General features: G+C 36.5%; 1 protein-coding gene across 1 annotated transcript in view; it reads left to right on the forward strand.

Annotated features, from left to right (window-relative positions):
- The window catches only part of ENPP3 (ectonucleotide pyrophosphatase/phosphodiesterase 3), a 98779-nt gene extending 79749 nt beyond the window's left edge, over positions 1–19030 (forward strand). The window contains exons 21-25 of the mRNA XM_004609092.2: positions 4757–4889; positions 8112–8189; positions 8580–8712; positions 12825–12981; positions 18860–19030. Coding sequence (XP_004609149.1) covers positions 4757–4889; positions 8112–8189; positions 8580–8712; positions 12825–12981; positions 18860–19030 — 672 coding nt within the window. The remainder of the gene's footprint in view (positions 1–4756; positions 4890–8111; positions 8190–8579; positions 8713–12824; positions 12982–18859) is intronic.
- The last annotated feature ends 4070 nt before the right edge of the window (positions 19031–23100 follow it).

Here is a 23100-nt window from a genome sequence, read left to right on the forward strand (position 1 = left end):
TTTTTTGTTTGTTTTTGTTTCTGAGCAGGGTAGCCTATAGAAGGCCAATCTTTTTAGACAGTTTTCCCTCGTAGAGTCCAGGTACTGCTAGAGTGTGTAGTTAGGGGAAATATTTATAATTTTCATACTTTCCCCTGCTGTTTCACATTCCTGAATTTACATGCTCTTTGGAGGAAACCAAAGGCAGAGAGATTTTTAAGTGCTTGCAGGCTAGTGTAGTACAATTCTTTGTTGTTATTGTTTTAAAACTAGCTTCTTTATTACCAAAGTTCCACTTCTTTGTGATCCCACAGAACTACTTTGTGTATTTCTCCCTCCATGTGACAGGATGGAATTCTAGCAATTTTCTGCTTTCTAATTCAGAAATTACTCTTGTTAGTGTGTTGTGGTTCAAGGAAATTACATACATGGATGTTTTGAGATTCCCATAAAAATATTGTAAATCAGCCCTGTGTTTGAAAAATCAGACTGTAAATAAGCACATCTTAGAGCAGGGACTTAATTGGCCTGTGCCTTTAAGTTTGGTGCAGCTTTTGTTTTGCTGTGGCTTTGGTGGGTTTTTCTAATTGTTGTTGTTGTTATCTCAGAACAGCTCTGGGGAAGTAGTTGTGATTTTAAATGTCCTGTAACAGCTGTTCAAAACCATTAAGTTTGAACAGACTCCTTTTGGCTTTTGCTTCTGGGCCTACTTAGCAGAAAGATGGTAACTTTTCTTTCTATTTCTAGGTTAAAAAAGTGGAAGTGAGAATAATTTATGAAAATAATTTAACCTATACCTTAGAAGTTTAATATGCAGTAATGCACCCAGCAGGTAGAGTGCCTGCTTGCCTTACACACTTGAGACCCTTGGTTTGCCCCATGGCACTGAAAACTATTCTTTTAAAAATAACTCCTCCCTGTAGGAAATAATATCACAACTAGGGAAATAACAAATTATAAATATGTAGTTACTATTGTCACCAGAAGATAATCATCCAATATTCAAATAAATATACTTTGTGTTTTACATCCAACCTTTAGTTAAGCAGTGTGCATAATTTCAGTAAAAATAATTTTACTCTGCATTCAATTCTGTTTGGTTTCTATGTCAGGCAAGATATAAAAAGGCATCATACTTTCCAATCTGTGTTCATCACCTTTTCCTTGAAGAATTTTGAGAGCTAGGGAGGTCAGAGTTTGTCTGTCATTCTGCTTATTGTTTTCCTTAACTTTTATCCCTTGGCTTAAAAATTCTTGAAGGAAGTCTCAGGGGGGAAAAAGACAAGAAAAAATGGCAGAGAGAGAGAAAGAGGAGAGAGAAAAAGTGTGTGTGTGTGTGTGTGTGTGTGTGTGTGTGTGTGTGTATGTGTGTGTGTGTGTGTGTGTTGCAACAGTGGTTCACTCTGCTTTCTCTCAAGAGCTCCGGACTCAGAAATGCTGTGACCTGTGTTCTTTCCATCTCTTTAAAAGACTGCCTATTGGATAACATCTAACTTTTATAATGGAAACTTCCTCCTGTGTTTCCTAGTCTTGATGACTTTAGGTTGAAATGTGTTTTCATTTTCCTCACATTGTGGAATCTACATCTATGGCTGCCTTTATGAATTGTCTATGTGTTCAAGTACAATATACTAGATGTGAAGTTTTATAATAGAAGGTAAAAGATATGTGGTAGAAATCAAGTCACAGCTTCTTAGATGTCTATGGGGACTTCTATCAATGAATAGTCCTGTCTCTCCCATGTCATAGCATCTGTATATGTCACTTTATGCTAAATGAAAAATTCTGGTTATTCAGATTTGTTTGCTATGCCATACTTTTCAATGTGACATAAGAAACGTTTTTAGCTTTCCAGTATCTGTTTCCAGAAGAGTGAAATAGTGAGAAATACTCTACCAAATGTAACAGAAATATCTTCATATTTCTTGGTTTATTTCTTATTTTTGTGGACAATAGCACTAGTAAATTTCCCCAAAAAGTAAGAAAGGAAGATAAATCTTTGAGACCTTGTATATTTAAAATATTTTTGTATCATCTGTGGGATTAATTATTGAACTTTAGAATTTTGATGATTCTACTTTACAATTTTATTTATAGTTTTTCTTCAATATAATATAACATTAGATTTCCTGGACTGAGACTCTAATGCCCTTAAGTGTTCCCTATTTTCCATCTATTTTCTTTAACTCCACCTTTTTTTGTCTGCTCATGTATTTAAATTCCAAGAGGTCTTTCTTGGAATTTAATACCTTTCTCTCTGTTTAGCGCTTTCTGCTCTTTCTTATGTTTGTTTCATATAACAGCATCACTCTAAGATGTTAGGTTTCTTGAGTCCTTTGCTTAGTATCTTTTTTTTTTCTTAATTCCTCTCCTGTCTCCCACCAGTTACCTGGTGGTCCTTGGCTGTGAGCTCATATATTTAGTCAAGACACTAAGCCTCATGACTGGGGCTGCCAGCTTAAAGACTTCAAGTTAATTAGAATAGAAAAAAAAACAGCGATTAATATTGGGGGCTCCCAGTTGAAAATATCTGGTTTCCCTTTCGGGCTTTTTTTCCCCAGAGTAAAGACAACTAATTTGACTCTGCCCAGAACAGTGGCAGGGCACCTGAGGTGTTATCATGATACTTGAGGGAATCCCTCCAGCTAGACTACAGACTTCCTTTGATGCCTTGATTTTAGTCTGGAAGAGAATGTGATCAAAGACTCTACCCCCCAAGATATTCCCAGTCTTTAGTCAGGTCATCCCTTTGGTTTGCCTCTTTGGAGAATAAATGTTATTATTCTTTTTAATTCTACACATATTCCTTGCATGTAGGATTATTCGAGTGCTTCTCTTGGGAGCTCTACATTAGGATTCAGCTTTAGTTTGATTTCCCCAACCACAGACCAGTGTTTACTTGCCTATAACAGATTACTTTAGTACACCAATGTGTCTTATTTGCTTTCTAGCTTCTGAAAAAAATTATCATCCTTTTTTTAGATCTCTATCATTATTGTATTTCTAAACATTTTAATTTATTTGGGGGGAGGGTTGGACCATACCTGTGGTTCTCTTGGGCTATTCTTTACCGTGCTCAGTAGTGACTCCTCGCAATGTTCTGGGGACCATATGAAGTTCTAGGGACTCATACCAAGGTCTTGGGCATTACAACAAGATGAAAGTTTATTCCCGTACTCTCTTTCCACCCACTTATCAGTGTCTTTAAGTGAGATTTTAGAAGGGGGTAGAGAGAAATGTTCAATCAGGTTGAGAAATCCTTTTATTCTTGTGTAGCATTTTCCAACTAGAGAGTTAAGAGTTTTTCACTCTTCTAAACTTTCCCCCAAATTCACTTATCTTAATCTCCTACCTATTTTATAACTCACCAAAACAAACAAATAAAAAACCAGGTAATGACACTATACTATCACTCCAGCCCCTTTAATACATACATTTTAAATTCTATAACTAATCTTTGCTTTTAATTTGAAGGGCATCCTAATATTACTATATTTTAATGAATAAAAATATAAGATATATATAACTTATAGGAAGTAGAATCGAGATGAATAAAAATTTTTTAAATGAAATGACTAAATATTTGCTAACTCATAAACTTAATCTTATACTAAGTTTCTTCTCTCACGGGGAGTTCCTTTTCCTTTCTCTTCTACATTAGTAAACTTATCTACTTTCTAAAGAAAATATATTTTCTAGCTCAAGATTATGTGCTAATAATCACTGTATCACTGTCATCCCATTGTTCAATTTGCTCAAGAGGGCACCAGTAACGTCTCCATTGTGAGACTTGTTACTGTTTTTGGCATATCACATTTGCCACAGGTAGCTTGCCAGCTCTGCTGTGCGGGTGAGATACTCTTGGTAGCTTGCCAGGGTCTCCGAAAGGGGTAAAGGAATTGAACCTGGGTTGGCTTCTTGCAAGGAAAATGCCCTACCTGCTGTGCTCCAGCCCATGTGCTGATAAAAAAGATATTATCTTAAATTTAATTAGACATCACACTTGTAGGATAACATGAATAGATTATTGTATTTGGGAGCTTGGAGAGTTGGAACAGTGGGTATGGTGCTTGCTTTGCATGTGACTGACACTGGTTACTTCCCCAGCACTACAAATATTCCCCTGAGCACCCCAGGTGTGATCTCTGAGCACAGAGCAAGGAGTAAGCCCTGAGCACAGCCAAGTATGGTCCAAAACCCCTGCTCCCATGCCCAAGTTATTGTATTTGTCTAAATATTTATCAAAAATTCATAAAAATTATTCTCTATATTTCATGATATACAAAGCATAGCTCAAAATTGTTTAAATCCCAAAATAAACTAGAGAGCTATAACTGCTTTGAATTAGGTTGACTAGAAATTCTTGACCAACTGAATACTATCTTTAGATTATATTTCAGAAATAATTATTTATTTTTCCAGTTATTTTGCAAGTACAATTTCTATCTCTCTTTAAAAGTTGAGATTCTGGAGAGAATGTTGGTTTTTTAGCAATAGCTCCCATTATTCCTCTGCTCTCACTTCAAGTTTGGGTTCTGCAAATATTCGTTGTCAAGGTGTATTTGATTTGCCCTCTTGGTGTCCCTCACCAGAAAGGAACCACAGAAGAAAACATCACTGAAGACATCCACTTCCACTGCTTGCGTAGACCTGATTCACTAAGAAAATAGGAAAAGGTTAAATGAGAAACAGTCTAGGGAAGTTACCAGCCATATAAGGCCATGGGTAAGCCACAACTGTGGGCGTAATTATTTCTCTTTTTTTTCTCTTTCTACAGGGAAACACATCGTCTCTTTCTCCCACTGTCCTAGACTGTTGGCGGGCTGATGTCAGGGTTGCTCCTTCTGAGAGCCAAAAATGTTCCTTCTATTTAAACAAGAATATCACCCACGGCTTCCTCTATCCTCCTGGTTAGTATAACTCTTTTTTAGAGCAGTATCTTGGAAAGCTCTCAATCAGCTGGATGTGGGCATGTGTCTTAAGCATATATTCTCCACTGAAACTGTCTGCAGGACTGAGCTAGTTGTCCAAGAGGCACCCATGGTTATAAACTGGCCAGAAGCAGTGCTAATGCTGTGATAAACACTAATCAGTTTCCCAATGGGAACTACACATCAACTCTCATCTGGCCCTGATGTTTAGAGAGTTCAGCAAGTTTAAGTTTAATTTTAAAAGATTCCTTAGGGAGGATCACACGTAGCTGAAAAATATATAAGTATGATATATTTACATTATATTTATAATATATAAATATATATATTTTTTATGGCTGTAGCCCAAACTTTCTACATGAAGAAATAAAGGATGAAACTGTCCTTGTGACAAGAAATCATGTTGCAGTTTCTGCCCCTCAACTTGGGCCTTTTGCCTGTATTTTAAAACTGTGGATTAAGAAATTAAATAGGCTTTACACTTTTTGGTTTTGATTTTAGAAAGCTCCTCTCTTGAGAAATGTAAAAGTGACTCTGATTTTTCTCAAATTCAAATCTCCTTCCTGTGTACCAGGAAACGTCATTTCATTATCTCCCCCATGAGATTTTCAACAATTTCAACTTCTGGGAAGGGGTTGATTCCTGATATTTGGCTTCAGTCTTTCTGGAAACCATGACAGAAGGGGCCAGTTTGGAAGTTTGTAGTTAAGATTCTGAGTTATAGTGGGGGGAAAGGACTTACTGAGTTAAAGTGATGTCTCAATTTAAAATTCCCAACTAAATAACGATGAATGAACTTACTTCTTACTAGGACTATCAAATTTGTGTAAAATTTAGGGTAAACTTTAACTAATTATACTATTTTATTAAAATATTTTATCATAGTATTTTGGAAACTTTAGGATAAGCTCCAAATAGCTATACTGTTTTATCTTTTTTATTGGCATATAAGATTATACTTTTAAAATATTACCATATTGATTGTTATATTAATGTTTGCGTCAACAAAGGAATGAAGTAAATAATTTGTCTCAAGATGTTAAGAGATAAAATGAAATTCCATATCAACACTTTACCATAAATTGTGTGGGTTATGGGAACAGGAGAGATAATACAGTGGGTAGCGTGTTTGCCTTGCATGCAACTGATCCGGGTTTGATCCTCTGCATCCCATATGGTCCCCCAAGCCTGCCACAAGCAATTTCTATAACCAGTGGTATAGCCCCTCACCGCCTCCAAAAAGAAAATTAAATTGTGTGGATTATAATCTGCATCATAAGTTGAATTCTTTCTGAAAGGCAGCAATATTTTGCTTGCTTTCAAGCAAATTATTTCCCTTTCCTTGGTGCCCACCCATTCGGTCTTTAACTCAAGTGTAGCTAATAGAAAAAGTAATATAATAAACACATACATTCAGTTTATTTTTCTGCTATATTGCTTTATTAGGTATAATATTCGACTAAAAAATTTCAAGTAGCATTGCGTTATAACTAGTTTCAGATGTGCAACTGTATGTAGGATCTATCATAACTACATCAAGTAACACCAAAAGTTCATTGTGTCCTTGACCATACCAGAACATTGGTAAATTTTACCCAATTGGCCCAGCTACTTTCCTTTCCCTTTCAGTAACAACTAAATTGGTTTTGGAATCTAAACATTTGCTTAGTCTATTTAGTCTGTTCATTTTTGTTGCTTGTTTTTTTTTATATACCACATCTTTGTGAAATTATAAAATATTTGTATTACTCCATTTAGATTCTTTTTCTAAGTATAATACACTCTCTGTCATTCATGTTGTTACAAATTGCAGGCCTTTATCTTTTCCAAGGTTGATTCATATTCCATTGGTTTGTACTCTCATTTTATTACCTTAGTTTGTTTTTGACCCTGGGATATTATAAATAATGCTGATTTATAGTTTTTATAATCCCTATAGTATTTCTCTGAAAGAATTGATATGAGACAAATGAAACAGAGAGACAATACTCTGTCCACTTTGCCTAAGGTCCAGCTGGTGAATAATTGGGCTGAAGTTGCTTATTCATATTCTGGTTACAGAGCTCACACTCCTTGCACTCACTCTTTTAGACATCCCCAAGCCTTCAGAATTGATCATTTGTGATGTTGTTAGGAGTCTTCATGAAATTTAAGCCCATTGTCTTAGAAAAAATTTTATTTTGAGAGTTATTTTATTTATCTATTTTGCAAATTATTTATTTGTGGGGAATCACACCCAATGGTGTCCAGGGCTTACTTTTGGATCTGTGTTCAGGGATTAATTCTAACAGGATCTGGGGGACCACATGTGGTACTGGGGATCGAATTCAGGTTGCATGCATAGAAGACAGGTGCTCTATCCACTATACTATACTCCATCCCCTTGAAAGTTATTTTCAATATCATTATTATTATTTTCACATTCAATGGCAATGCATTTGTATCTGTGTTATATTTGATTCTTATGCTTCTATAACAACTACCATATATTTGATATATTAAAACAACAGAAATGTATGTTCTCATAGTTCTGGAGTCTAGAGTCCACAATCACTTTATTAAAAGACTATGTTCCTTCCTTTCTATATTGTTTGTTTGTTTTGGCTATACCCAGTGTTGCAGAAAGCTTACTCCTGGCTCAGTAGTTGGGGGATTATTCAGGAGGTGCTCAGTGAAACATATATTCCTAGAACTCAAACCTGGTCTTTTGCATGCAAAGCATGGGGGTGGGGTGGGTTAAGGGCAGGGGGAGGCACGTCTGGCAGTGCTCAGGACTTATTCTTGGCTCTGCTCAGAGATCACTCATGGCTCAGGGGGAAGATAGGTGGCACTGTGGATTAGACCTGAGCTGACTGCATGCAAGGCAAGCATTCTACCCTCTGTATTATCATTCTAACAATTTGACTCTGTTTGTTGTAGTTAGTTTGGGAGCCACTCATTGTAGGACACATGTTACATCAAGTTCTAGGCTCAGATATTGCTTCTAGTGGTGTTGGGAAAACATATAGTGCTGGGGACAGAACCCAGGGTAACCTATAGCTGAAAAAGCAAGATCTCAGCTTATCTAGATATTGTTCAGCCTACTGCTTGATATTTAATAAATCTATATGACTAATTGTTATAAATGTACCACATGGTATGTCACATTTATGTCACAGTTTCTCTCATAGTGAGATTTAACAAAATGAATTTGTTTTACAGGAAATAATAGAACTGCTGAAAGTCAATATGATAGTTTAATTACAAGTAACTTTGTCCCTATGTATGAGGAATTCAAAAGTAAGTATACTTATACTATTAATTTATCTCTGAGATTTTCTGAGTGTACAGATTAATCACATCTTGTTGCAGTTAGATTTTGTTCTAAGAGTTATTTTCTTCTAATATTTTATATACAAGTAGGGGAAGAATCTCTGATACTGTTTTCTTTTTCACTTCAAATGTCTTATTTATTGGAAATTTGCTAATTTGTTTTTAACCCTAATTTAACTGTAAAAAGCTACAAGTAAAACTAATTTCAAGATTTCCACTACATCAACAACAAAAAGCTGTTATGAATTTAGTCCTTATTTAATTTATTTATTTTGCATGTATGAACTCTTATGATAGACAATATTTCCATGTTTAATAGAGGTAGATATATTTAACACCTTATTCTTTTATTTTCAGAAATATGGGATTACTTCCACAATGTTCTTCTTGTAAAACACGCTATGGAAAGAAATGGAGTAAATGTGGTTAGTGGACCAGTGTTTGATTATAATTATGATGGTCATTTTGATGCTCCAAATCAAATTATAGAGTAAGTAATTTGGAACCAAATGGATAGTTTGGTTTAATAATAGGGTATTTGAAGTGTAAATCTCAATATTTTAAAGAAAATCTATAAGTTATTTGCGGGGGGGGGGTGGTGCATTCACTAAACCTGGTGGTGCTCAAGGTTTACTCATGACTCTGAGCTCAAAAATCATTCCTGGAGGGTTGGAGGGGCCATATGTGGTGTAGGGGGTTGAACCCACGTGAGCTGCATGCAAGGCAAACATCCTACTCACGGTACTATCACTCTGATCCCCTAAAAGCTAGGTTTTATAAATGTTGCATAGCATACTTATAACAAGATATGGTCAATAATTTTCAAGTAAGTTTTCTTATTATGCAAATTGAAATGCATAGAGAAAACATTTTAAGTAATTGTCAAAGAGAATGCATCCTAGAAAAGTTGACCAAAATTTTATTTGAAAAATTCTAAACTAATAGACAAAGGAAAAGAGTAATTTTGTAAAGGGTAGCAATACAGGAGAACTTTGTACTGTCAATAAATAAAGAATTCCAAAATAAATTTTTAAAAAGCAGTACCAGAGAACTAGCACAGTGGGTATATGGCACTTGCCTTGCACATGGCCAACCTCAGATTTAATCTCTAGTACCACACACGGTTCCCAGAATCCCACCAGGAATGATCTCTGAGCAAAGTCAGAAGTATGCCTTGAGCACAGCTAGGTGTGGCCCCAAAACAAACAAAAAATCAAATGGTAACAATTCATAATAGTGCTAAGCAATGAATGATTTATATAATTCTTTCCCAGGAAAATGTATAGAGTTCATGCAGATAGCTAGTTCTACTAACTGTACATCTTGTACTAAACTTAGAACAGGTGGCTAAGAATAACTATTTATTTTCTTATTCATTTATTTAATTCTTATCCACACCCAGTGGTGCTCGGTGTTTACTCCTGGCTCTGCATTCAGGGATCACTCCTGGTGAGGCTCACAGGATCGTGTGAGCTGCCGGGAATCAAACTCAGGTTGACTGCATGCATGGCAAGTACCCTACCTGCTGTACACTCTCCCCAGCTTCTAAGAATAACCGTTAAGGGGCAAGAGTAGTAATACAGAGGTTAAGACACTTGCCTTGTACACAGCCAATGGTCTGTTCAGTCTTTGTTACCTCATTTACCTTATTTCAACAGGAGTGGTCCCTGAGCACAGAGCCAGGAGTAAACCCTGAGCAACACCCTCAACAAATATAAATAAATAAACATTTAAAAACAAAGAAATAATCTTTAAATACAAATTATTTTTTTTAATTAAGAACAAAACAGTAAAAATGTTTCTTGTAATAATCTCCTCCCTCCAGTGTATAGTTAAGAACATTCTCTTTTTTTAATTAAAATGCATGAAGTGCCAAATTATGAACTATACTGTGTAAGCCTGGTTTATATCAAACAATTTTTTAAAAAAATTTAATTCATTTTTTATCAAGTTGTTCACAATAACTTAGTACATTTAATATTACATCAGTCCCACCACCATTACACCTTCCCACCATCATATTTCAAATGTGTCCACTCTGACCCCCAAACCCTTTTCCCAAAGCAGCACCCAAATAATTTATTTTGTATTGCTTGCTATGAATAATCTGCTAAAAAATGATCCAAAAAAGTTTCCTTAGAGGGGCTGGAGTGATAGCACAGCGGGTAGGGCATTTGCCTTGCACGCGACCAACCTGGGTTTGATTCCCAGCATCCCATATGGTCCCCTGAGCCCTGCCAGGATAAATTCCTGAGAGCAGAGTGTATATACACACACACATACACACACACACACACACACACACACACACACGTGTGCGCGCGCAATTTTTTCCTCCTGAGATTGATTGCTTTCTACCTTACACCCCATCAAATGTGGTGTCCTGCTCTCAATACATCAGTGGTATAGAGTATGAGATGTTGCTCCAGGAATTCTAAGGTTTTAAGTACAGTTATACAGCTGGGGTTAATTGAATTAATGTTTTTTAACTGGACGGTGATATTGGGGTCTGGAAACATGTCTGCGGCCTGGTCGCTCTGTGTTGTTCTCTTCTGAGAGATTTATTTGTGAGTCTCTGGATCATGGCCGTTTATGTGCTAATATGGTGCTAGAGGCAGTTCCTGGGCATAACTGCCAGGCTACTGGAAACACAGGAGACGGGGGGGAGGTCACCCATTCCCAACTCTGTGTGAGTATGTCAGGCAATACTTTTTACAGGCACCTTCTGGTAGTGTTTATGGCTATTAAGCATGTGGTCTTTCCATTGTATTTACTTTGTTTTTATTTTAGTGTTTATTGTGTTTGTCTTTCACTTTTTAATAGTTCTAATAAACACTGTGATAGCACTTTTCTACATGCCATGTATATTTCTGTACTTCGACTTTATTTAATTAAAAAAATCCCTGTATTAGGTTCCATAAGTCTCCATTAAGAACTGAGGAAACCCAGGCCCAGAGATATTAAGTAACTTGTCTTATTTCACAGCTCGTAGGTGGGAAAGCCAGAATAAGAACCCATTTTGGCTCTCCAGACTCATATTAATAATTCATAGGTGTTTTACTCCACTCCCGTTACCTTTGATCAAACCCCAAGTTGCACACAGAGAAAGTATTTATTATACCACTGAACCATAATCAAACCTTCATATAAAAATTCTAAATCATGCTAATATCTTACCACTATGCCACCTGATAATTCTTTTAGCAGGTCACAATAAAAGCTTATCTTAATATTAAGCTAAACTCATTTTAGTTTCATTTTTCTTACCTGAAACTAAAGAACAGTGATGTCAGCTCTATGGGTTAACCTCCAAGTTTACATTAAGGATTTGCTAGCCCAGAATCCTATCCATGTTAAGACTGAAGAAACTTAGTAACTCATAATAATAGAGCATTAGAACAGATCCAGTGAAAGTGAACAAATAAAGGTATAACTCCAGTTTCCCTTCTATTGGAAAATGTTGTTCTAAAGTATAAAATCAATAAAACCAAGAGCCTGGGAAATAGTTCTGTGGTAGGGCATGCCTTACATGTACAAAACCCAGGGTTCAATCTGTGGAACCCTACCCCTACAAAAATTCAGTTGGGAAAGCCACCAGAACCCAACTAGCGCCATGCTCATGGCCACTCTCCATGGCTCGGATGAGCCTCACCCAAGAAGGAACCTGAAGAAAAAAACCAATTATGTGGGACGCATGACTTAAATCTCTAAGCTCGCTCAGAGCTAGACTGGGACTACTCTCCCCAGCACCCAAGTTTACCAGTAGCTTGACAGTCACACACACAAACTGCCCCCGGAGACATATAATCTCATCAATGGCCAAGATCCAGAGACTCAAATAAAGCTCCTGGAAGAGAGCAATATAGACTTTACCCATGAGTGAATTTGCTCTATAACCGTATTCTAATTTTAGAATTCCTGGAGCAACCTCTCATACTCCACTCCACTGATGTACCAAGAATAGCACACATTTGCTTGAGTTTAACATACATGTTTGTAATCTCTTATAGCAGGGCTTAATGGCTCCAGGATGAAATACAACAATCTTCACGCACTTTCCTCTTAAGGTGCAATGGTGGTAGGATTGGTGTTTGAGCATCAAATGTAATGAATTATTGTAAACAACTTCAGAAAAATAAAATATTTTTAAAATTCAGTCAAACTAGGATTTTCAGGGGATAAAATATTATGCTCTGCTTTTCCATATATTTTATTGGTATTTTCACATGATACTGAAATGATGAAAATAGGTTTTCCAGAGATGTCTACATAAAAAGTTTTGCTTTGGGACTGGAGCAATAGCACAGCGGGTAGGGCGTTTGCCTTGCACGCGGCTGGCCTGGGTTCAATTCCTGGCATCCCATATGGTCCCCTGAGCACCTCCAGGAGTGATTCCTGAGTGCAAAGCCAGGAGTAATCCCTGTGCAGAGCCAGGAGTAATTGCCAGGTGTGACCCATAAAGCAAAAATTAAAAATAAAAATAAAAAGTTTTGCTTTTCTATTCATCACATTTTTACCTTGGCACTTCTTTAAAATACATAAATGTACTTATAATTTTTAAAAATATATAATAATATCAATTCCTTTACATTGTATTATTAGGCATGTTCCTGACACTGATGTTCCCATCCCAACACATTACTTTATTGTGCTGACAAGCTGTAAAAATGCAAGTCATACCCCTGATGCCTGCCCTGGAAATCTGGATGTTCTCTCCTATGTCATTCCTCACAGGCCCACCAACGAAGAGAGCTGTCCTGTGAGTATGCCCTGGGTGTCCCTGGGAGTGAGAGGATGATCAGTCATAGCTCATCTGGGCTTTCATGGAAATCACTTTAACTATAGCATATTTTATTACATATTTTTAGGGTCTAATTGCATTTAAAATGATTTTATTTTAAAATTCTATCTACTCTATTGACATCTATATAATTATGATAAATTTAAACATACATAACATACATACCTATATGAAAGTATGCTTACAAATGCACATCCTATTTATATATTACTTATATACATTTTATTTACATTGACTAATGAAGGAAAACATTTTATTTATCTTATTATTCTGTACATAGTCTTAGGTTCTATTATAAAGTCAGTGCTGAACTGTATATATGAATAAAGAATTCCATCAACTTGAAATTAGTTAGTGAAAATCCCAATCTATTGTTTAATATTATGTATTAAATCATCTTACAATACTTTTGGATCAAGATGAGCTATATGTAAACAGTTACTTCAATTCATATATGTATTTTTTAATGGAAAATATGTTTTCTTATTTTTGTAAATAAATCATTGAGCTTCACTGAACTCATTCAGCAAATTTATAGAGCATCTATTAAGTACTCAGTATTGTGATAAAAATTATATGCAATGTACACTGCCCCACAGAGTTTATATACAAGTTTTTTATATGTTCATTAAAATAGAAATAGAATCGAGACACACTATGGGTGAGTCAATGTTAGAAGTATTAATATTATTATATATTATGATGGACTGGAGCGATAGCACAGCGGTAGGGCGTTCGCCTTTCTCGAGGACGACCCGTGTTCAATTCCTCCGCCCCTCTCGGAGAGCCCAGCGAGCTACCAAGAGTATTGCGCCCACTCGGCAGAGCCTGGCCAGCTACCCGTGGCATATTAGATATGCCAAAAACAGTAACAATAAGTCACACAGTGAGAGATGTTACTGGTCCTGCTCGAACAAATTGATGAACAACAGGATGATAGTGACAGTGACAGTGATATATTATAATATGGGATGGGCTGTATTCAGTGGTGTGGGGACTAATCTGGCTTTGTGTTTAGGGTTACTCCTTAGTAGTGTCAGGGCACCATCTGGTACTGGAGGTCAAACTCAAGATCTTTTACATGCAAAGCATGTGCTCAGCCCCTTAAGCTATCACGCTGGCCACAATAATTTTAATGATTGAAATTTAATGATTGAATTTAGAGTTTTGAGATTAAAGAAATGTCTCAGTTTGGATTAGTTGCTAACCTCATTATTAGGCTTTAGCGTTTCAAATTCAAAATGCATTTGATTGGAAGGATCAATAAGATGAGGTCAAGTTGGCTGGATCCTAAAATTTTGGATGAGCCCAGATGAGCTGAATAGACTGAGAGGATTAAGAACCTTCAGTGGAGGAAATGAAGAATAAAGAGGATTTGGTACTGGGGCTGGAGCAATAGTACAGCGGGTAGAGCATTTGCCTTGCACGTGGCTGACCCAGGTTCGATCTTCAGCATCCCATGTGGTCCCCCGAGCACTGCCAGGAGTAATTCCTGAGTGGAAAGCCAGGAGTAACCCCTGTGCATTTTCAGGTATGGCCCGAAAAGCCAAAAAAAAAAAAAAAAGGATTTGGTACTGCTTAGATCTTTTCTTCCAAGAACGGGAAAAAAAAGGGAGTCTCAAGGGTGAATCAGAACATTTAAATACAGACAATTAAGAAAGAGAGAAGTTAATAATGAGAGCTATTTTGGCAGGTAGGTAAAATAATTAAACTTAGAGCTGTCATTGGCTATTAGGCTATTAGGACCAGAAATCAAAACTTAATTTCTACAAGTGATTGACATTTATCTATGTTCCTTCCTATCTTCAGTACATGACTGCTTTTATCATACTTTATTCTTTGTAAAACACAGAAATAAGACATAAATTCTATCTAAAGGGGCTCACAATACTGCTTTCAGAAACTGTCACATCAGTAAGAGATATGTGGCACCAGAGAGAAGAGAGTAAAATTGCTGGGATTTTAACAAGGAATTACTTCCTGGGAGGGATGTTGACACTTTAGCTGGATTTTTAAAGTTTTGAACTTGAGTTAAAATTTTTAAATTTCAACTTGAACATGCCAGTGGTTTGGTCTTTCAGTAACTGAAAGATCAAGGGCAAAGGTTAGAGGCTCAATATTGGCTCATACTCAGAGTCCTAGACTGAGAGTTTTCAAACATTAAACTATCAAGCAGATGTCATCTATTTCACTTTTTCCCTACTTTTCTTATTTAACTTAGAATTGCATTTATTTGTGATAAAGTGGCTTCTTTCTTCCAATGGCAAATACTAGTAACTAATAAGGGTTTTTAAAAAATTATTACTATCACATACATTCTTGTCCCAGTCTATCTACCCAGAATAAAACAAACTTGAACTTATACATATCTCCTAACTTATACTTAAGCTTCCTCACAATTTCCCTTCAGTTGATCCTGAAGGTCCAAGTTCTAGGTAAACTGGTCTTTGAAATTGCTTTAATACATCTGATTTTCCCTCCTTTGTATTATTCTATTCTCTAATGTTTTTATTTTAAATTTATTAAAAATTTTACCTAAACTTTAAGCAAAGCATAAATGATACAAAGACCTCCATGATCAACCAAAGCAGAGATAGCTTCAAAATTAAGAGCATCATCTCTTTCGAAAAATATGGCATCACTAGTGACTTGGGCATTATCCATGACTTTGAAGAATTTTCTGTATGTCAATAACACAGTGGTAGGGCATTCACCTTTCATGCGTCAGACCCGTGTTTGATTCCTCCATCCCTCTTGGAGAGCCCGGCAAGCTACCAAGTATCTCGCCCGCACAGCAGAGCCTGGCAAGCTACCCGTGGCATATCCGATATGCCAAAAACAGTAACAGAAAGTCTCAAAATAAGAGACGTTACTGGTGCCCACTCGAACAAAATCGAAGAACAATGGGATGACAATATCTATGAAATTAATTAGGATATATATCTTATGAGCAAATAAACAAGCTTAATAAATCTACGATTATGAGATTGTGAAGCTGAAGAGATGTGGATGTCCATTAGATGTGGGAGAGGGGTGAGGCTGAATGAAAAAGAGGCAAAGATGAGTGAAAATTTAGGCCAGGAAATATAGAAAACAGTTGTATTAGGAAGTATTAATTCATCCGTGGTGGTGTTTAGACTGGTTCTGGTTAAATAGAACATCTGGGAGAATATATGAAAAGCAATAAAGAATAGCGTTTAAATACCTGGGTACCAGAGTTAGCCAGTTACTTCAGCTATTGGCTTGGCTTCTTTTTTTTTTCTTTGCTTTTTGGGTCACATCTGGTGATGCACTGGGGTTACTTCTGGCTTTGCACTCAGGAATTACTCCTGGCAGTGCTCAGGGGACCATATAGGATGCTGGGATCGAACCTGGGTTGGCCACGTGCAAGGCAAACGCTCTATCTGCTATGCTATCGCTCCAGCTCCTGGCTTGACTTCTTAAGGTTAAAATGACTTATTATCACTTTCATCAGCTATCTAACAAATAACCTCTCCTGACACAGTTGTGAGTACGAAATGAAATATTTTGTATAGAATCAAGAATTTTCACGAACTAGTAAGCAGATAGTCATTACAAAAAAGAATCACAGTTGCAACTGCAGAGATAGTATACCTGGGTGGGGCACTTGCCTTGTATGTGGCTGACCCGGCTTGGAACCCTGGCACCCCAGATGCTCCCTCTCCCTCTGAGCACTGCCAGGAGTGATTCCTGAGTGCAGAGCTGGCAGTAACCTTTGAGCATCACCACATGTGGCCGAAAGGGAAACAAACAAAATTGTCACAGCCACAACTTATGATAGAGTTTCATTATAAAGTCACTACAAAGTAAAATTGCATGCAGCTAGAATTCTCCATAATAAAATCATTCAAAGAATATGGAATATATGCTAACTACTTCTTAATCCAAATTAGTCAACATTTCCTTTTCCACCAGCAACAGAACAGGAAATGTTCTGTGAGTATCTAATTAAATAATTGGCTCATTTTAATAACTGATGTTATATGAAAAACTAAAATATTTAATTACTAAGGGTGGGTAGTTGCATCCCACAATTAGAGGTTTGAGGTAACTGACATCAGTTGTAGAAATATTTGATTCACAATTTCAATTCACACTTAATCTAGAGAACTAGATTTACACTTATTTTCTGCCTTTCATTCATTTTCTTTCCTCTTCACCCTCTTTATTTGTTCTCTCATCTTTGATTATTTAAATTACAATGAGATAAATGACAATATTTCCACAAGTCCAAGGGAGTATTCTCAATGTGAACATCTCTTTGGACCCTGGAAAAGAGGGTTTGCAATGGGGAAAAATTAGATTGATAGATACCGATTTGGAATGAAATCAAGGAGTGAAATAAAAATAACAAAAATAAAGTGGAAAGAAAAGATCCAGAGACCAAACAGGAAAATATCTGTCCTTGTAGGACAAAGAAAAACTAGTTAGTTGAGAAGCAAGAAGGAGATATAGTGAAGCAAGTGAACAATGAATACTGTCACTGTCATCCCGTTGCTCTTTGATTTGCTGGAGCAGGCACCAGTAACGTCTCTATTGTGAGACTTGTTGCTACTGTTTTTGGCATATGGAATACGCCACGGGTAGCTTGCCAGGCTCTGTCGTGTGGAGGAGATACTCTCTGTGTGGGGTGGAAGAATCGAACCCGAGTCAGCCATGTGCAAGGCAAACGCCCTACCCGATGTGCTATTTCTCTAGCCTGAACAATGAACATTATGGAAAGCAAAAGGAAGAACTTTCAGAAGAACACAGGAGTTTCCAAAAAATGTAATCAATTAAGTCATCTCTGAACAAAGCTGTTTCATTAGTATAGCCAGATTGCAAGTATTAGCTGCAAGGAAGTGATTAAGAAAGAGAAATAAACTCTGTAGCTTCAAAAAGCTGAGTTGTATTTCGATGTATGTAATAATTCATGTTGAAAAAATCCCAGCTATTTATACATGTATTATGTGTCTTTGTATTTATACATACGCAAAACCTATGTGTATAAATCAAAGGCATTTCTCAGTGGTATGCAAGGGTTTACTTAGAGCAGTTATTTTCTGGCTTTTGTACAGATTTCTTTGTGCTGGTGAATGAGCCAATTTAGGGATGGGTAAAAATATGGTGCTATACTTAGAAAAACATAAAAAGCATGGCTATAAGAAAATGAGTTAGATATAGATGTATTACTATAGATAAATTATAAACTGAATTATAGATTATAAGTCAAATATAGTACCAAATAAAATATTATTAAAGTATAATATTCATCATAATATAGATATATTATAGTACTGGATAAATATAATTATATGGCATCATGTATAAGATAATTTTTGTAATTTGAAAATCACAAATGCTATATATTATATTCTGTGCAATAAAAATTTTATTTATTTATTCGCTTTTTGGATCACACCTGGCAATGCACAGGGGTTACTCCTGGCTCTGCACTCAAGAATCACTCCTGGCGGTGCTCAGGGACCATATGGGATTCTGGGAATCGAACCCGGGTTGGCCGCGTGCAAGGCAACTGCCCTACCCACTGTGCTATCGTTCCAGCCCCAACAGTAAAAGTTTTAAGATACTGACATTCACTGTCAATACTCCTGTAATCATTATTTGCAGTGAGTAGAAGAAAGGAACTGTGTTTGCTATAGAACTCTCAGTATTTTTTTTTCCTTTAATAAGTACAAAATGTATCTACAAGATACATATATTTATATATTTAAGGCAATAAAAATAACAGAAAAAGACAACTTCTAAATAATGAAAGATCTCTCTGCTCATGAAAAATTTTACCCTGTATACAACACTGTTTTCTTTTCTACAGCAATTTACCACACACAATACTTGGATTGAAGAAAGATTGAAAACTCATGTTGCCAGAGTTCGTGATGTGGAACTTCTTACTGGACTTAACTTTTATCAGGATAAAAAGCAGCCTGTCTCTGAAATTTTGCAACTAAAGACATATTTACCCATATTTGAAACTATTTTTTAACTTAATATAGAAAACTATTTTGGAAAAATATTAAAATAATTGTTGAAAAATCATAAAATAAAGTTTTCTATTTTTTCCTTAACTCCTCTAAAAGTTATGTTGCCTAATATTCACTATTCTCTTTAATTTCTACAAGCATCTATTTTTAAGCTATTTTTGTTTTTAAAGAGATTGCACTGAATTATACATTTTTACATCTAAATACTTAGAATTTTGACTATATTTTTTGCCTCACATTAACTAAACAGAAGGAAAAGCTAGGAAGAATAAAACAAATTTTATGTGGAGGGAATCTACATTTGACATATAAAAAAGTTTATTCATATGCTCATTAACATTATTCAGTAATTTCACTTATAAAGCTGTGATAGGCAATATTCTTTGCATCAATGCATAAACATGCCACTCTTTTTTCTTAATAAAAATTTTATTTTATTAAATCACCATGTGGAAGATTACAGTGGTTTCAGGCTTAAGTCTCAGTCATACAGTGCTGAAACAACCATCCATTCACCAGTGCTCAATGCTGAAACAACCATCCCTTCACCAGTGCCCATATACCACCACCAAAAAAAGAAAAAAAAACCCCACACAGTACACCTCCCATCCCGCCCCCCACCCCCCCCCCCCGCCTTGTAACTGATAAGTTTCACTTTACTTTCTGTTTACTTTGGTTACATTCAATATTTCAACACACACCTCACTATTATTGTTAGGAGTACCCCACTAGAGTCAGACCTATTGTGAAGAAAAATGAGTAGCGGCCGCGCGTTTTTGGATTTCTGTACGTTAACAACTAAGTTCAGGGAGATTTCTTCCAGATATTGGATCATTGCAAGCTTGAAAACCCCATCAGTGGTCGTCATAATATGGCAGTCACCACGCCCTTCATCCCCGGAGAGAAAGAGGGGAGAGAGAGAAGTACCTTTCCCCTCCTGGGCGGGCACTGGGCCGAGGCTTAGTTCTCAGGCTGGAGACATTCTGCGAGGAGTTGCCCATGCCAAAAGAGGTTTTGCTGGGTCTGGATTCACGCTCGTGCAGCTGCGGAGGGGCCGCACACGCGTGCGGCTCCCGGGATCACATCTCGAACATGCCACTCTTTACAAAGACCTGAATATATCAAAAGCAACCTGAGAGTCTGATTGAATAATTTATGAATTTTTCAAATTATGGAACATTCCAATAAAGAATTTTTACTATATATTTAAAGTATAGGTATTAAATGAAGATCAAATAGCAGAATAACATGGATAGTATGATATCAAATTTAGGGGTCAGCAGACTTTTCCTATCATAGATCAGACAGTACCAAGCTCCCACCCCTCCAAGAGAATTAGACAAAATTTTTCAGGCCATATAGTTTCAGTTGCAACTGCTCAACCTGACCCACAGCAAGAAGTGATAAGGCAATATGTAAAAAGAAACTGGAATAACTATGTTTCAATAAAATTGTATTTATAAAATGAGATAAGAGCTGGATTGGGCCCAGGAGTCAAACCATTCGTATTAGTTCAATATAATACACTGGGTGCAGAGAAGCAGAAATTAATGACTAATAAAGAGGAAGAAGATAAAATGTTGATTTTGTGCTTTTTGTACTGCCAAAAAAGAAAGGGAAAAAACCTCTGTGTATATGTGTGTGAGTGTATATGTGTGTGAGTGTATATGTAAGTTAATATATATATATGTATATATATACATATATATATATATATATATATATGCATGGACAGACTACCTCTGTTTCTGATTTGTCTCTGAGATAAAGACAAGTTCAGCCAGAGAGAGAAGTTTGCTGGTGGTGAAAAATCTGGCAACACAAGCTTCCTTTCTTTATTCCTAATAGGATTTCAATGAAATCATTGTAGTTAATTATGAGCAATTAAAATATTACCTTAATACCTCTGGTATTATTTCTTACACACTTCTCTGCTTGCAGAATTTAGTTTTAAAATTTATGCAGTGAAGACCACATACAAATAAGCAATCATGTCTAGCTGTACAAGAAGGATGTTAATTGCTTGTATGTAGAAAGCTTTTTTCCAATATTCCCTTGGTCCACAGTAGACCCCTTTATGGGAGACAGTGGATGATAGTTACAATCCAAAACTGTGCACATATAATGTTGTATGTATTCATTGCTTCTATGTTTCTCTCAAGTCCACTAACTTGTTTTTACAGGGACATATTGTGCTTTAGTTGTTTTCACAGAAATATTTTATTTTTAGCAATTTGACTTTTGTTGCACCCTACATCAAGCAAGTATATTTTGTAAGCAGCATATGCTTGTTTCATATTTCTATGCAACATTTTGTTAATTTTGTGTAATTAAATTACACAAGTGCAAGAATTAAATAAATGTTGCTGTATAAGAGAGGAAATTTCCTGGAAAATTTAGTTAAAATCATTGATGAAGGTGTCACTACTAAAAAAGAGATTTTTCTTTCTCTTCTTTTTTTAGGGGGATGTAGGGGGCAAGGGCACACACAACAGTGCTCAGGGTTTATTCTCATCTCAGTGCTCTGGTCACTCCCAAAAGTGCTCAAGGGACCATGTGGTGTCAAGGATTGAGCCCAGACCTCTTACATGCAAAGTATACACGTTGTCCAATTAAACAATTGCTTTGGCTAAAACAAAAGATTTTAAATGAAGATGAAATAACTTTATATTGGAAGAGAATGCCCTCAAGGATTTTCATAGTTATAAATAAGTGAATGACTAGTTTTTCAACTTCCAAAGACTGATTGACTCTCTTCTTAAGGATGTCTCACCTGGTGACTTAAGACTGATATCAGTGTCCAAACTACTGAAATCTTTAAGAATTATGCTAACTGCCCTGCAATTGGAAAAACAAAATCTGGATGACAGAATATCTATTTACAACTGGTTTATTGAATATTTGGAGCCCCATATTGAGACCTAATGCTCACTTTTTTGAAATTGTACCTTATTTACTTCTTAAAAAATGTTATTGATGCACAGTGATTTACAAAGTTATTCATAGTTGAGTTTTAGACACACAGTATTGAAGCACTGATTCCAACCAGTGTCAACTTCCCTCCACCAACTTCCCTTCCCAGGACCCTACCCCAGGTCCTCCCCTTCCCTCTTCTCCCTTCAGCCTGCCTTCTTGATATGCACCTTTCTGAATTCTGTTGTTAAAGTTGAGTGTCTTAATTTCAATGATGTTGACTTTGTGACTTATATATTTGGCTCTATCATTCCTTAAAAGCGCCTTTGTACCTTAATCCCCTAACCTGGTCCCTGTTGCTTCTCATCTGTCTCTTCCCCCACCCTTGTCTCCACTCTTTCTTTCTTTCCTCTCCCTATACTCTGGGGTCAAAGTTGATCTGAGTAACCCCCCTTTAAAACATAACATTCCCTCATTCTGTTATTCTAAATACCACATATAAGTTATATCATCCCGTGGGTATCCTTCTTCTTTCTTACTTCATTTAGCATGATGTCTTCCAGTTCCATCCATGTTTCTGTGAACTGCATGATTTCATCATTCCTTTTAGTTGTGTAGTATTCCACTGTGTATTCTTTTGGATATCTACCCCATGACAGGAAAACATTCAATCAAAAGAATGCATGCACATCATTATTTATTGCAGCATTCAGTATAATGCACAGATTTGGAATCAGCATAGATATGTGATGACAGATAATTGGATAATGATAATTTTTCAGGAGGAATTCTTCAAAATATTATAGCTCATTAATCTTGCATCGGGCTGGAGGGATAGCACAGCGGTTGGGCATTCGCTTTTCACGCGGCCGACCCAAGTTCAATTCCTCCGCCCCTCTCGGAAAGCCCTGCAAGCTACCGAGAGTATCGAGCCTGCGCGGCAGAGCCTGGCAAGCTACCCGTGCATATTGGATATGCCAAAAACAGTAACAATAAGTCTCTCAATGAGAGACGTTACTGGTGCCCGCTCGAACAAATCGATGAGCAATGGGAATCTTGCATCTGGCCAGTGCTGATGGAAACATACAAGAAGATTAATGTTTTTATGACTCATGGATCAAGGGATAATTATATTTTAAGTTGAATATATCAACTTTCA

This window comes from Sorex araneus, chromosome 4 (assembly GCF_027595985.1).
Source record: "Sorex araneus isolate mSorAra2 chromosome 4, mSorAra2.pri, whole genome shotgun sequence".
NCBI lineage: Eukaryota > Metazoa > Chordata > Mammalia > Eulipotyphla > Soricidae > Sorex > Sorex araneus.